Raw genomic sequence first — 17,468 nt, 5'->3', positions numbered from 1 at the left:
TACTGAATATAGATGAAGTGTCTCATTATAACATCTTTCACATTAATGGTAGGAAGGTTGGGACTGTATTTCCTCCTAATCCTTTTTTTGTCTAGTGCCTAATATAGCACTGGGTAAATAGTTATTGGTTAATTTATATTTATCAATGAATGGAAAATAAAATCAGTGCTTTTTGAACATATTTTCATAGTTTTATAATATAGTTATGGTGTATTTAAAGATTAAAAAAATCAAATTTTTTCTTTGCCAGAGAATATTTTGAATTAACATGATTCCATATAACTTTTATTTCATCTTCTTATTTATAGTCCACTGTATTATGACTTTGTTTACAAAAACCACATTCATACTAGCTTAAGAGGAAAAAGAAAGTTATTGGCTGATATAACTGGGTGGTGCAGAGGGAGGAAATTACCTCAAGTACAATTGGATCCAGAGAATCGGTCTATGTTCTTAGGATCTCTCTTTGTAAAATTTACCCATGATTTTATTAGCCTCATACTTTTCTTGTTCAAATGAGTGTCCGATAAAGGTAATTGCCAAAGGTTTCAGGCTTGTATGGGCCTCAATTACCAAGCATATTGGAAAGAGAGAGCTATTGTTCTGGGGCATCAGTATACTCTGTCCCAGATAAGGACTCTGAGTGACTCAGTTGAGTCAAGTGCTCATCCCTGTCAACATATTTGGGCCAGCCTGAGCATCATGCCTACCCTGTGATAAGAGATTGACAGCAAGGCAGAGAAGGAGGAGGCATCATAATCCATAGCATCACTCAGACCACATGGACTGGAGAACACTTTCTCATTAGAAAGGAAACACTGTTCATAGACATGTTAAGGGTGAAAAAGTGTTCTGGGTAGGGAAAAAAAATCAATAGCTATTATAGTCCACTATATTCAAATACCTTTAAATATTTTTGACATCTATTCTCCTATTCTATTCTATTCTATTCAAGACAGAGAGAGTGCGGGTCGGGGAGAGGGACAGAGAGGAAGAGAGAGAGAATATTAAGCAGGCTCTGTGCTCAGCATGAAGTCCGACACAGGGTTTGATCTCATGACCCTGAGATGATGGATGACCTGAGCCAGGATCACAAGTAGAATGCTTAACTGACTGAATCACCCAGGCACCTCTGACGTATATTCTAATTAGACACTTCATTCCTTCCAGATGTTAATTAACTAAAAAATACAAATAGAAAATTTGTTTTAAGTTATTCATTTTATGTACTGAAATTTTATAATCTTATCTTGATGTCCATAGTCCAATGCTCTGTTTGCATTTGCATGATAATTTTACTTGATAACAGTATTATTTTCTTTATGTGGTTGGGACTATAGTTTAAGAAAATCAAACCTACTTTGAATAAATACAGCTTTGTGATATTTTGTGAGAAAACTAAACTAGCCATAGCATTACATAGCCAAACTCAAGGGCCAGAAGGTTGTTTTTTAACATCAATCTGTTGGGCTACAAAAGATGACCTTTGGAGGCTTACCTGTTCTTGAAAGCAAATTCAATCAAGTAGAAGGACATTGAAAAGGAGGCTGCAGTGATTAAGATTTATGAATTAAATGTACCACCGGTATCAATTATAATAGATAAATGCATGATTTCTCAGTTATATCTTATTTTTACCCAAATATAATAATTCTCAATTTATTTGGAAACATTTGTTTTTAAACTAACTATGTTTAACACACGTTTATGGTGTTGGGTTACAAGGATAGGTATGGTACCCTTGACTTTTCTGAGTTGACTGCTTTGAGGCATGTTTGTTTGAATGTAAAACTAATAGAAGAGTTGATAAGCCTTTTTTTTTTTTTTACTATTCTTGTTACATAGGGAAATATTTTATTTGCCACTATGGATTTTAAAAAATCAAATAGGACAAATATAGACTTAGAATGACAGTTGGATTTCATATTTTAGTTAAGAAAACAAGAGAGTGGGCAAATAGGACTGATATGAAATAATATATGTATCAGAGTGAAAAACTTGCTAGAACTCAATTTCTTTAGATTCTGAAACAAATAGTTCATTTGTTATAACTTTATCCATAACTTCGGTGTGCTTTTTATGGAGATTCTTCATCCTTTAAGAAAGCACTAAATGATTATTCTGAGTTTGTGTTGACTAAAAAAAACAAAAAGATGATAAGCTCTTGTTTCAAATCACAACCATTTTTGGCAGATTTCTATGTGGTAGCAAGAAAGGAAGACTTGCTAATATGAATCGTTTTTGAAAATTGTAGTTGTGAGATGCGGAGGACCTAAATGCCATTTGGGGTTTTTGTTTCACAATTTGTGATATGGGCATTATTTTCACCAACAGTATAATCAGAATGATTCATCTGTTATGTTTGGAGCTGAGAAGAGTAAAAGGCAATGATTATAACTCACATTCTTCCTTAGATTTCTTAGAGTAAAAGTTTGTTTAAAAATTTGTCACTTGTGCTTATACAACTCGCTTACTTGGAAGGAAGAGAGAATCCATTTTTAGTAATGGGCCAGTGCAGAATGAGCTGTATTGAGCAACTGGTATTTTGAAGCTTCAAGCACTTTTTAGAAATGAACTCAACCAAAACATGTGATTACAAATTACTTTTTTTAAAGATTTTATTATTTTTTTAAAGTTTACTTATTTATTTTGAGAGAGAAAGAGTGAAGCGTGTGAGCAGGGGAGGGGCAGAGAGGGAGAGAGAGAATCCCAAGCTGACTCTGCCCTGTCAGCCCTGAGCCTGAGGCAGGACTGGAACCCACAAACTGTGAAAGTGTGACCTGAGCCAAAATCAAGATTTGGACTCTTAACCGACTGAGCCACCCAGGCGCCCCAAGATTTTATTATTATTTTTTTAAAGTTCATTTATTTGTTTTGAGAGAGAGCAAGAACAAGCAGGGCAGGAGCAGAGAGAGAAGGAGACAGAAGATCTGAAGCAGGCTTTGCACTGACAGCAGAGAGCCCTATGTGGGGCCCAAACTCATGAACCATGAGATCATGACTTGAGCCGAAGTCAGATGATTAACTGACTGAGCCACCTAGGCACCCAGCCACCCAGATTTTATTATTTTTAAGTAATCTGTACACCCAATGTGGGGCTCAAACCTGCAACCCTGAGATCAAGAGTCACATGCTCTCCTGACTGAGCCAGCCAGGTGCCCTATGATTGCAAATTATAATTGTTTTTCATTGATGTATCACCTCATAAAGAAAAATATATTTGATAGGGATGTTTGGCAGCCAGAGAGAAAATAAAGATCATCTGAACACTGAAAGCTAAAAAGCAAACAAGAAAAGACTGTGAAAACATCCTTACAATTGTTTTAGCTGCTTATTTTATGCAAATATATGGTTAATTGCTAAGGCTTCATTTTGTTGGGACCTTTGGAATAATGCTGTTCAGTGATTTTTCCTTATGAGATAGAAGCTTGGAATCCTTCATATTAGGATGAACTCCTATAGTGTTTAAAACTACTCCCTGAGTAAGGAAAAAAAATGCTTGCTTTTTTAGACTTATTCTTATCCTTAGAGATATTCTGACATGTTGTATGTCATGGAAATTCGCTGTTTCTGTCTGTTAAAGATATACCTTGGATGCCTGTAAATTATCTATAATGTTCTACTGTAGATGATGTTATATACCCAAAGTCAGTGTTAAAATTTATTGCTAGGATGAATATTTTTAATTTTTAATGACGTTTAAAAAATGTTATAGATGTTTGGGTAGCAGTTGAATTTAAGTGTAATGCGATATTCTATTTTGGGGGAAAAATCTCTAATATTTAGAATAGACCTTTAAAAATGAGATCACAAAGGAAACCATTCAGTGGGATTTATTTATTTATTTCTCTTTTCACATATCCTATCTAGAATTAACCTTCTTTTCTTAAGAAAATAACGTATATTAGGGGCACCGGGTGGCTCTGTTGGTTGAGGCTGTCTCTTGGTTTTGGCTCAGGTCATAATCGCACAGTTCGTGAGTTCAAGTCCTGTTCAGGCTCTGGGCTGGCAGCCGGGAGCCTTCTTGGGATTCTTTCTCCCTGTCTCTCTCCCTTTCCTTCTGCTCTTCCCCTGCTTGTACTCTCTCTCAAAATAAATAAATAAACATTAAAAAAAGAAGATATGTATATTAAATTCATGTTTCTTTTCGTGTTGTTTTATTGTTTCTTATTTTTTTTCCATTTGGTTTGCTGCTTTATGGGTGCGATTGATTACCAAAATTTGTACTATGCAAATAAGCTTTCTCTTCATGTGTGTGACTGAAGATGTGATTTGATTAATTCAAGTAGCACCTAATTAAGCTCTGTATTTTTTTGTGGGCTTAACTGTTCAGTATTACACACTTCATTTATTTGTCTTATAGTCAAAATGCTCATGATTTTTATTAGAAAGTTTTACAGGTACTCTTCAATTAATTCAATAAACATTAATTGAGCAGCTGCTATTTTTAATATATTGTGCTATCTGCTTTTTATATTAGATTGGTTTTGAATATATGGTATTATCATTCATTAGAGAAATGTTTACCTAGTTTCTTCTGGAATGGGCTCTATTCTATTTTCCAATATTATAACCTTTCTATTGCCATTTAGAAATTGGAGAAAGTACAGATGTTAAAATCTATTTTGGTTTATCTTAGTTGTGGGAAATTTTTCTTTTTTTTAACTGAATGCTTGATTCTCAAATCATAAAACCTAGATATTTCAACATAAACTTGAGAGACATGGTATGTCCTAAGTCATATTTTGACTTCATTTCCCCATCTTAACTAATTTCTGCTAAATTTTATCTTGGGTATATCTCAACCAGGGTTCTCCCCTAATTAATCCCATTTTATCTTAAAGGCCAGAAGAAAAAGGCCACAACTATATACATTGTATGCATTGTTTTTTCAGGCCATAATATGGCTTTCACTACTTCTTCCGTGCCCCATATCTATAATTATAGCCTGTGTTCATTATGTAAATATGTTGAAGAATTTATAAGATCTCATTACGTGGTTTAATATGCTTCTTTAAATATCTAAGAAAGAAGAGATAAAATATGATGCTGTCTGGTTCTTTTTTTTTTTTTTTTTTTTTTTTTTTTAATTTTTTTTCAACGTTTTTTATTTATTTTTGGGACAGAGAGAGACAGAGCATGAACGGGGGAGGGCCAGAGAGAGAGAGGGAGACACAGAATCGGAAGCAGGCTCCAGGCTCCGAGCCATCAGCCCAGAGCCCGACGCGGGGCTCGAACTCACGGACCGCGAGATCGTGACCTGAGCTGAAGTCGGACGCTTAACCGACTGCGCCACCCAGGCGCCCCTGGTTATTTCTGTTGTAGATGGTTCCTCAATAATGCTGTCATTTTACCTGATTATTATTCCATACATACAAAGAACTGATTGTAACTTTAAAGACAAACAAGATGAGAAATCGCTTTGTAACCAATGAGATTCTTGAAAGAGTTGTGTCTGACTTAGTAGTTGTCCTTACCTGTGCTCCCACAAATATTGCCGGTTCTGGCTTCAGGATACATCTCTGCCACTTGTTACTTTATATGGAAATTTGGCCTACCGTGAAATCCTGCAACCGGACCACATGACATTAGATGTAGACTCAATCCAAATTAATTTGGAACATGCCTGGAGTAGTCAGGGTGAAACACCATTCTGGTACTTCATTCAGGTAGCTGTGCAGAGAAGCGACAGCACAAAGGGATCTACTTTGATCTTCTGCCAAACATCTATAGTCTCAGAGAGGCCAGCAGGCACAAGGTCAGGGCTGACTCCGAAGGCTGCATCTGGTCTTACTGCTAACCAACAACCAACCCAGAGGGAGGCATAAATAACCTTATCTATTCTCTCCCCCTCCCTTGCCCAATAGAGAAATTCCATGAAATTAGTATTTACAGTGTACACGGAACTAATGAGAAATTTTGATTATCAGAATTGTGCAAATAGTGAATTAAAATTATATACAACCAGTTAGCAACAAAAAAATAATGACAGTTTGTAAGAGTGAATGCTATTGTTCCACTTGCAGTTTTACCCCAAAAACTTGGAAGAGGGGAAATATTTAGGTTTTGACTTTATTATCATAATGCATGGCAGACTTTTTATCATACATTTAAAAGAAAGCATTCAAGACAAATACATTTAAAATTCTTTTTAATGTTTATTTTTGAGAGAGAGAGTGGGGGAAGAGGCAGAAAGAGGGAGACACAGAATCCAAAGCAGGCTCCAGGCTCTGAGCTGTCAGCACACAGCCTAACTCGGGGCTCACATCCACGAACTGTGAGATCATGACCTGAGCCGAAGTCGGACGCTTAACCGACTGAGCCACCCAGGAGTCCCAAAACAAACACATTTTAAATAGGACAGAAAGTTTTGATAATGAGAAAGGACAGTGACTGTGATTATAGAGATTAAATATATAAAACCATCTTTAGGCATTTAATTCACAGTTTGGGACAACATGTTGGAATGTAGAATTTTTACACAAAGAACCAGAATTTAGAATTGTATGTATTTTAACTTCTTTGCTATTATAGATTTGCACTGGCTTATAAACGCAAGTCTTGCAGATGGCCTTGTGTATACCAATGGCTACTTTGCTTAGATCTCTCTCTTCTGGAAGTTCATACCTTCATCTCCTACCCAGCCTGGCCCTGTGGGTGCAACTGTAGGCTACAAAGTTTTCACAAATATAGGAGGGAAAGAAACCAAGAAAAAGAATAACAGAGGAACAGTCTCTGTCATGCAGACATATAAACAGACCTCATTTTCCGATGTAGGCATCCCATTTTAGAGAACATTTTCCCTCATGCTGCTTGCATTTCTTGCTTTACTAAATGGTTGTGCTACCTGAATTTCCATATGTAGGGATTTTTATGGGTAAAAAATTTCTCTTCAAGATATAACCCCATCTAGGTTGTTTGAAAGGCCATCATTTCATATATTTATTTATGTATTAGTATGAATAAGTTCATGAAATGAGAACAGCCTCATTGAAATAGAATATTTTGGGCAGTAGAAAACCTGGACAGTGATGGCGTTTAGAAAAGGGATATCTGTGTGTCTAGTAACCTAGACACATGACATTAGATGTAGTCTAATGTAGATGTCTAATGTAGATGACACCATGAGTGAGGGAGGCACAAGGACTAACTTACTCTGTATCAAAAATTCTCCTAAAGCCAGTTCCACATCCAGAAAAAATGGAGAAAAATGAAAGAAAACAAAACAAAAAAACCCCAAATGTCCTTCTGGCTCCAAATGTCCTTTCTGTTCCCAGGACTCAGGCAAGTTCTAGAAACATATGAAAACAAAATACCCTTCAATGCCATTGACATCATTACTTTTATGAAAAAAAAATATGTAATTTTGGAGTAACATACAAATTTGGAGTAACAAATTCAGTTTTCTAAACACAGTTTGATTTTAGTTTTCCAAGTGCTTCTGGTGCCCTCAAACCAGAGTTAGGACCTTTTGTGGTTCTAGGATAGCCTCTCTTGTCTTTTAAGTTCTGGATTATGCTGGTAAGTAAGAAGTACAAGTGTTCTATCTGAACAAAACACATTTGAGATAGAAAGCGATAATAAAATAAGACAATAGAAAGCAAAAATAAATCAAAAGAGAGAGGGCCCTAAGCATTTGCATATCCTATATATTACTAATTGATAGGCTGACCTAAAGTTTTAATTTATTCAAAGTCAGTGGAATTCAAAATTTTAAATCTATAAAAACCCATCCAATGTAGATGAGGGGTGGCTGGATGGCTCAGTTGGTCGAGTGTCTTACTCTTGATTTTGACTCAGGTCATAATCCCAAGGTCTTGGGATTGAGCCCCGTGTTGGGCTCCATGCTGAACATGGATCCTGCTTAAAATTCTCTCTCTGGCTCCCCCTGCTCCTCTCCTCCACTTGTGCTCTCTGTCTCTAAAATAAAAAAAATAAATAAATAAATAAATTTTAAAAATGGGGGTGAAAGCTTCATGGAATAGTTTTGAAGATAAAATATAACATAAATTTTACTTGTTTTTCATATTAAGATAGCTTTGTTGAAGTATAATTGACAGATAACAGACTGCATATATTTAAAGTGTACCATTTGATAAATGTTAACAGATTTTTATGTATAAAGTGTCCATGGAAATACCACCACAATCAAGATCATGAACTTATCCACCAAAGTTTCCTCCCTCTTTGCCCTTCCCTTTGTTCCCTGGCAACCACTGATCTGCTTTCTGTCACTATGGAATGTCCTTTGTATGCATCCAGAGTCTTGGAAGTATCGGTATCTATTGACGCTGACCAGTAATTAGATTTTTAATAATCTTTGGGCCTATATGCATACATAGTATACACTTGATAAATGTTTGTATTATTCCTGCCTTGTGTGTAAGGATTATCACTCCATTGATGTGATATTTCACTGCATATGAGCCAGACATTGAAACTTATGTGTGTTCATTATTACTGGAATATATATATTTTCTAAACCCTTGCTACTCAGTGTAGCCCACAGACCAGCAGTCTGTGGCATCATTTGGGAGGCTGTTAGAAATGCAGAATCTTGGGACTCTTCTCAAGACCTACTGAACCAGAACCTGTATTTTAACAATATCCTAGGTGATTTGTATACTCATTAAGATTTGAGAAACACTGTTCTAAGACATCACCGGATGTAAACTATCCGGATGTGCCATTATTTACTTGACATGGGGAGAACTTTGTAATTATATTAACTGAAAAAGCAAACAACTCCATATAGTAGGATTCGAATTTTATTTTTCAAAGATGCAGCTTATAAAATGCATAGAAGTGCACAAAAACACAGGAAGGAAAGAGATAAAGACGGAGTGAGTGATACTGCTGAATAGAATTGTGATTTTTATTTGAAATGAGATAGATTTAGATCATTTTGATAGTGTAAAAAGAATCTGGGCAAAACAGACAGATAAATTGCACAAGTTTTGTAGATATTAGATTTTGTAATGATTAGACTGTCTCTCACAAGCCTGGAGGATAGCAGAGTGCACTGATTACAATAGGCTTTAGAGTCAATCAAACCTGAGGAGATCTTGCTATGCTATTTAAAAACTACTCTTTCTTAAAAAAAAAAAAATTAACAGTAAAGAAAATATCTCTCTAAGCCTCAGTTTTCTCATCAATCAAGTGGGGATAAAAATAGTATGTATTTGGGGTGCACCATGGGTGGCTCTTGATACCGGCTCAAGTCATGATCTAATGGTTTGAAAGATTGAGCCCTGCGTTGGGCTCTGTGCTGACAAGCACAGGGAGCCTGCTTAGGATTCCCTTTCTTCCTCTCTCTCTGCCCCTTCCCCTCTCTCTTGCTTGCACACATGCTCTCCCTCTCTCTCTCCAAATAAATAAATAAACAAGAAAATAGTATGTATTCATAAGACTTGAGAGGATTAACTGAAGAGATTTAGATAAAGTGCTTAGCACACTTCCTGGAACATAATTAGTCCCCAATAAATGATAATTATTATTACCATTGTTTGGGATTCTTTTGAATTTTTTTTAAAATATGAAATTTATTTTCAAATTGGTTTCCATACAACACCCAGTGCTCCTTCCAACAGGTGCCCTCCTCAGTGCCCATCACCCACATTCCCCTCCTTCCCTCCCCCCATCAACCCTCAGTTTGTTCTGTTTTTAAGAATCTCTTATGTTTTGGCTCCCTCCCTCTCTAACCTCTTTTTTTTTTTCCTTCCCCTCCCCATGGTCTTCTGGTAAGTTTCTCAGCATCCACATAGAGTGAAAACACATGGTATCTGTCTTTCTCTGTATGACTTATTTCACTTAGCATAACACTCTCCAGTTCCATCCACGTTGCTACAAAAGGCGATATTTCATTCTTTCTCATTGCCAAGTAGTATTCCATTGTTGATATAAACCACAGTTTCTTTATCCATTCATCAGCTGGTGGGCATTTAGGCTCTTTCCATAATTTGGCTATTGTTGAGAGTGCCGCTATAAACATTGGGGTACAAGTGCCCCTATGCATCAGTACTCCTGTATCCCTTGGGTAAATTCCTAGCAGTGTTATTGCTGGGTCATAGGGTAGGTCTATTTTTAATTTTTTGAGGAACCTCCAGACTGTTTTCCAGAGTGGCTGCACCAGTTTGCATTCCCATCAGCAATGCAAAAGGGTTCCCATTTCTCCACATCCTCGCCAGCATCTATAGTCTCCTGATTTGTTCATTTTAGCCACTCTGACTGGCATGAGGTGGTATCTCAGTGTGGTTTTGATTTGTATTTCCCTGATGAGTGACGTTGAACATCTTTTCATGTGCCTGTTGGCCATCCGGATGTCTTCTTTAGAGAAGTGTCTATTCATGTCTTCTGCCCATTTCTTCACTGGATTATTTGTTTTTCAGGTATGGCATTTGGTGAGTTGTTTATAGATTTTGGATGCTAGCCCTTTGTCTGATATGTCATTTGCAAATATCTTTTCCCATTCCGTCGGTTGCCTTTTAGTTTTGTTGGTTGTTTCCTTTGCAGTGCAGAAGCTTTTTATCTTCATGAGATCCCAATAGTTCATTTTTGCTTTTAATTCCCTTGCCTTTGGAGATGTGTTAAGTAAGAAATTGCTGCGGCTGAGGTTAGAGAGGTTTTTTTTCCTGCCTTCTCCTCTAGGGTTTTGATGGTTTCCTGTCTCACATTCAGGTCCTTTATCCATTTTGAGTTTATTTTTGTGAATGGTGTGAGAAAGTGGTCTAGTTTCATTCTTCTGCATGTTGCTGTCCAGTTCTCCCAGCACCATTTGTTAAAGAGACTGTCTTTTTTCCATTGGATATTCTTTCCTGCATTGTCAAAGATTAGTTGGCCATACTTTTGTGGGTCTAATTCTGGGGTTTCTATTCTATTCCATTGGTCTATGTGTCTGTTTTTGTGCCAATACCATGCTGTCTTGATGATTACACCTTTGTGGTAGAGGCTAAAGTCTGGGATTGTGATGCCTCCCGCTTTGGTCTTCTTCTTCAATATTACTTTGGCCATTCAGAGTCTTTTGCGGTTCCATACAAATTTTAGGATTGCTTGTTCTAGCTTCGAGAAGAATGCTGGTGCAATTTTGATTGGGATTGCATTGAGTGTGTAGATAGCTTTGGGTGGTATTGACATTTTAACAATATTTATTCTTCTAATTCATTTGCACGGAATGTATCTTCTTCAGTTTCCTTCATAATCTTTTGAGTTTTTGACTGCTGATATTTGTACTAAATTTAGGAAGTTTGACTTTTAGTAAATTTCAGTCTTGTTACACATATTAATATTTGAGGACTTAAGAGTAGGGAGTAGGTAATAATGTACCTATTATTTTCATTTGTAAATATTCCTTAACACTAATATTACTTTTTGAGTGAACAGATGCTTGTGAGTGAACAGATGCTTCAGTAGTATACTTTTCTTCATGGTGACCATCAAGTTCTTTGCCAATTTATATATATATATATAATATAAAATATATATATGTATATATACATATATAACATATTATATACATATAATATAAGTTATATTATATATATGTATATATATTTATATATACACACACACACACATATATATATATATAAATAGTTCAGAATCTCAAATGATGCAGTTTTGCATCTAGTGTGTGCAGTGCCCTGGTTTTATTAATAGCATTTGGCATGTCTTTAAATTTGGTCTATGGTGCTATTAGCTCTCTCTGATGTCAACCAAGGCCGACCTTTAGTGGAAACTATTTTCTGTGTCTATTGAGATATAATGAAGACAGATGGCAACACATATTTGAAGAAACATCCTTACAAGATGCTCTGTTGTACAAATGATGGAAGTGCAGATATGAAAGATAATGCATCAATTATCATAGATGGGACACCTGATCCAGTGTTCAATCAATCAATAACAGTATTTAATTTAGTAAAAATTAGCTAGAGTGTTTAAAATATTTGCTGTCTCTGTCAGTTGTAGTTTAGTGATGACAATTTTAATATAATGGACCTATTTTGATATCTTGAACATTTGAACCTGTGCAATTACTTGGTGAAAATAAATTATAAACTGTTTTGTGTTTATGGAACTGTTTATACATACAAACATTGAATTATTTGAATTTCCAGTTGTTTTCCTTTTTTAAAAAAATGGTTATTTATTTATTTTGAGAGAGAGAGAGAGCGAGCGAGCATGTGTACAGGGGATGGGTAGACAGAGAGAGAGAGAGAGAGAGAGACGGAGAGAGAGACAGAATCCTAATCAGGTTCTGTGCTGTCCGTGCAAACCGTACCACGGGGCTTGAACTCAGAAATCGTGAGATCATGACCTGAGCTGAAACCAAGAGTCAGACGCTTAACTGACTGAGCTACCCAGGTGCCCCGTTAATTTCTTAATATAGGAACATGGTAAACACTAGATGGAAAAATCCAATTTAGGACAAATTTTATTTTTTAAAAATGCATACACTCTCCTGTCTCAATTTCTCCCCAGTGCATTCTCCGTCCCTCTCTTTGATTGTTTTTCATTTGGAAATGTTTTGGCTGGTTTGGGTGAACTTCCTTTCAAATTATGGGTTTCTGGATTTCCAACATTCACAACTTACTGGCTTTTTCACATAACTTTATTCTGCTTTATCATAGTCATAATATGGTTGTTGCTATGCTTACTAGGAAGATATTTTTTATATTCTCATTAATTCATGTAACCTGTATTCCCTAAGCATTTATCGGTAGTACTACATGTACAAAACAATTTGCTAGTTCTAAAGGGTTGTATAGTATAATATCCTATTTTTATACCCCAAAAGAGTTTGTCTTTAATAGAGGAGGTGATTCGTATACTCAACTAATATAACATAAGGTCCAAAGAAATATATTTTAAAAAATCAAAACAAACTTTAGAGGGGGGGTAGGTAATGTCCTGTGGGGAATTGAACTAAATTACTTTAGATGATGAGTCCAATTTTATGACTCATTGTCTAAAATGCTTCCCTTATTTTTTCTTTTTTTTTTCTTCTTTTTAAGTTTATTTATTTTTGAGAGAGAAAGAGACAGCATGAGTGGTGTAGGGGCAGAGAGAGAGAGAGGGAGAGAGAGAGAATCCCAAGATGACAGTGCAGAGGCTGATGTGGGGCTCGAACCCACGAAACTGTGAGATTATGACCTGAGCTGAAACCAAGAGTCAGATGCTCCACCAACTGAGCCATCCAGCTGTCCCCAAACTGCTTGCCTTTCAGTGAATGTGTTACTGGAGTCACTTTTCCGTTCAGTAATGTCATTTCTATAAAATTCATTTTATCAAAATAAGTATTAATATTAAACTAATGTAAATGTATTCTTGTATATTATATAAGAATATAAATGTATAAATGAATGTATAAATGAATGTAAATGTATAAATGTATATTATACAATGTATTGCACTATATAATCAATCTTTAGCTGTTCTTAGCTTCTGCTTAATGCAGTGTGACTTCTTTAATCTCAGACTTGAATAGAAAATAAATTTCTAAATAATTTTGAACCCTTTTCTTTAAAATCAAAATACCTTACAAGGGATAAACAGGGTCTGGCTTCAGAGATGTATACCATCAATAGTACTTAAAGGTATTTATTCTCCAGTTTTATGGAGAACGCCACAAGAATTAATCATTTGATTTTGCTATTGGAACTGTCTTTTTGAACTATATGATGGATTACATCAAATTAAAAGAGAAAGTCAAGATACACACATTTGTCTTAAATATTTTGAGATCTGATTTAATTATGGTCAATATTGGTAGAAGAGACAAAACTAAGACAATTTTAGAAATTCACACAGGTCATTCTGGGTTGCATATTCTTTGACATGACCTTTGGAAAATCTAATTGTAATTTCTTTTTTTTAATGTTGACTTATTTTTGAGAGAGGCAGAGAGACAGAGCACAAGTGGGGGAGGAGCACAGAGAGAGGGAGACACAGAATCCAAAGCAGGCTCCAGGCTCTGAGCTGTCAGCATAGAGACAGAAGCAGGGCTCGAACCCACGAACTGTGAGATCATGACCTGAGCCGAAGTCCGATGCTTAACTGACTGAGCCACGCTGGCGCCCCCTCATTGTAAATTCTTGATTTATCTTATTCTAAGCAATTTTTTAAAAAATGGTTACAGTTTCCAGTGGATTCAGTCTTTAAGCCTCTCATAATTTTTCTTGATGTTTGAAACATTTTCAGTAATGCTGCCAGAGGGGTGCCTGAAATAACTAATAAAGAAATTGAGAACTGATCTCCTTAAGGGATCTATTTTAAAATAGATTCCCTCAGACTTGCTGGCAGGTAGAGTAGATTTGGAGGCTTTATGGTTTTCCTTTGACCCCTCCGTCTGTGTGGCTCACCGTTCTTTTACCTCAGATCGGCCAAAGTGAATGCTATAATGCTCCATTTTTGTCAGAACCTTTTTAGCTCCATATTCCTTTAGCAAAACTTTTCTGTTTTGTTCCTTTCAGAGTCTTGTTACCTGTATTGTGTTAAAATATTTAAGGAGGTCACTGATTTGAGATACTTGCCCTCCAAGAGGGCATGTTAACCTTTGACAGTGGTCCTCAATTCTTTCCCAATTCTTAATTGAACAAAGGTACACAGTCTTCAGAGGAATGAGTGTTGATTATAGGAGATAAAATAACAGACCAAGAGGAGGTCTTTGGGCATTGAAAGGTCTGTGGGTGACCATGGAATCAATCTTTTTGGTCATTTCTGAGTTTAAATAGGCCTCATCCAGAATGTCTCAGATATAAAATTTTACTGTATTTGTTTCCTAATCACTAAAGCTTCAGTTGCTTTGTGAAAAGTGGATTCACTGAGAAATGATCTTAAAAAGTACAAATGATTCCCCTTTTCAGTGATGCATATTCAGCAGCAAAAATTACCAGCTGACTTTTAGAGTCTGACAATTTATACTTCCACTGTTATTAAAGAAAGCATAGAAAGCGTTTCTATTTCCTTCTTTCCTGTTCTAGTTACGAGCAGGAGATGCTAGAGACCATTGTACGTCATCTGTCTTCAACTCTGTCAAGAAAGGAATGTCGTTCAAAGATCATCTGGAATTTGTCTGAATTTGATAATGAAGTGCAGAGCAGTTCTAAAAATAAAGACAGGATTGTTGGGTCCGTTCAGACCAGCTTATTTCATCATTGTTGTTTTTCACTTGTAGCCTTGTGCCTTGTATGGTGGTTTCTGTTTCTCAGAACGAGCTAAGAAGGGCCATTCTGTTCCTGTGCTCTGGGCATGCTGGAGTACAGAGTCTGTGTTTTTGAGGAAAATGTTGGGCTCATCTAAGGAGCCTGTGTCCTCCAACCATAAGGTTTGCTGCATACAAGGTGGGTTAGCATCCGTGGGAAAGGAGGCTGAGAAATCGGATAGAAATGCCAGAAATACAGAAGTGCTTCTTTATGGATATTATATTGAACCTCTTAATAAAATCACATTAAATTTTCAGAATTAAAGAGGGGGTCTGATTTGCTATCTTGTTTTTGCCTAATAGGGAAAGTCAGCATTGATTTCATGGGCATCAAGAAATTTTAGTTATCTGTTTGTATTCAAGGCTACCAGACTTTGAGGCAACATCCACTTTATTGGTGCCTATTTATTTTTACTCTAATTGAGTAAGGGTTCCTACAGTGTACAATTGTAGAATATATACTGGAAGACAGCACAGAAATTTCCTAAGAGCTTGGTAGCTGTATATATGATAGTTAATAGGTTTTTCTCTGCCATCTATTAAAGTTAAGGGGAGGACCTTGAGGTTATTAGCAATCTTATAATGCACTTTACATGTTATAATTTAGTTCTCTATCTTGGTCTTCTTTTTTTCCTTTTTAGATACTAGCTCAGTCATGCACTGAAATCCTGGAATTGCGGCCTTCAAGTGTCTGTGTAGGGGGTAAGTGGTTAGAATTTAAAAATACCATATAAGAAATTGTATTTTTTTCCCCCTAGTTAAAATATATGATTTGAAACTCGTGTTGGAATGAGAATAACAAAATTAACTTTTTTGGCATCCTTTTCTGTAAGAATTTTTAAATAATTCCTTGAAATATTTCTATTTTAAATTCAAATTTTTTAAGATTGGAGTGTTATTTTAAATAATGAACATATTGTGTGACAGGCTTTTAGAATTTTCTGTATATTTAGTTCATGTTTGAGACCTTTCCTATGACAAGTAAAATAAAATATGATTTTTTTTCTTTTATCTGATTATACAGTCATGTATCTGTAGACTTTGAGCTCCATGATTTGATGACCGGCCCGAAGTGCAGTGCCCTCCAGCTCAGGGCACAGAAGGGAGCGATGTATGGGTGGATGGCAGGAAGGAAGCAGGTGGCTTCATTAGCTAAGAACAGACTCAGGTTTTAGCACTTCCAAGCTGTCCTTACCCAAAGAGAATGTGATTCTCTCTGGCTTGTTCTGTTTCTTCTTCTTCAAGTCTGACCTGGAGTTCATTTTAACCTGACTTTACTAGAAAAGGAAAAATATATTGGGTCTGATGGAAGAGGAAATGTGCCGTGTAATTTACCACAGAGCCTCCCAATCGCTGGATATAGTCTTAAGTTCTATATCTTTTAGACTCCCTAATTAATGGTTGAGATGTTTAAAAGGAATAGTGCATTTGAACGTCTCAAAGCATCCCTTTGCCTTTATAACTTTACTTAATCTTCATACCAGCACTATTTGACATTTTTATAATCACTGGTTCAACAGATGAGGAAACCCAGGCAGAGTGGGTCAGTATTTGCTTTAGTAATTGTCCTATTTGACTCTTGTCTATCTGACTCTGAAGCCCATGATCTTTTTCACAGTCACATTGTAGGTTTTACCTGCCCTTTATAAGTAAAATTCCTTTTATAATATACTCAATGCAGAGTGGCATAGCAATATTTTCTTGATAATACATTACTGTATATATGTTAGATTTTGCTAGGAGATTGCTTGAGAAGATGGAGAGTTAATCACTGTTAAAATAGTTAATATGCCTTCTTCTAGCTAAATAGCAAGTGTTTAATGGCCTATCAAGGTATCTGATCAGTTAACGTTTTTTCTAGCATTTTATTTTACTGTCTAATATTTAGTGACTACTTCCCCTGTATAGAGTCCTGAGCAATATGTTGAATAAACTTCCTTTACTGACTGGTCATAGATGATTAGTAATCCAAAGTGCGTGTCCTCTGCTGGGTTCTAAATTTGTATGCAAAAGAAAATGAAACCAGATTAGTAATGTCAAGAAACTGTTAAAGAACTCTGTATGGGGTGTCAGAGATTAAAGAAAATACAAAACTGTTCTAAGAAACAAAGAACATGAATAAGTAATTTTCTTTACATTCCCACATCTTAATACTTGGGAGTACAGAAAAACAAAGAGGGTTCTTTCCTACTGATATTTGCCTAAGGATAGAATTAATTTCTTTCTTTCTTTCTTTCTTTCTTTCTTTCTTTCTTTCTTTCTTTCT

General features: G+C 35.9%; 1 protein-coding gene across 3 annotated transcripts in view; it reads left to right on the top strand.

The window, feature by feature from the left end:
* Nucleotides 1-17,468, top strand: part of ANTXR2 (ANTXR cell adhesion molecule 2) — a 153,149-nt gene that overhangs the window by 28,845 nt on the left and 106,836 nt on the right. For all 3 annotated transcript variants that reach the window (XM_049632104.1, XM_049632106.1, XM_049632105.1), the window contains exon 8: nucleotides 15,844-15,904. In XM_049632104.1, coding sequence (XP_049488061.1) covers nucleotides 15,844-15,904 — 61 coding nt within the window. The remainder of the gene's footprint in view (nucleotides 1-15,843; nucleotides 15,905-17,468) is intronic.

The sequence above is a fragment of the Panthera uncia genome, chromosome B1, assembly GCF_023721935.1.
Source record: "Panthera uncia isolate 11264 chromosome B1, Puncia_PCG_1.0, whole genome shotgun sequence".
In the NCBI taxonomy this organism is placed as follows: Eukaryota; Metazoa; Chordata; class Mammalia; order Carnivora; family Felidae; genus Panthera; species Panthera uncia.
This window is presented reverse-complemented; position numbering and strand designations above follow the sequence as displayed.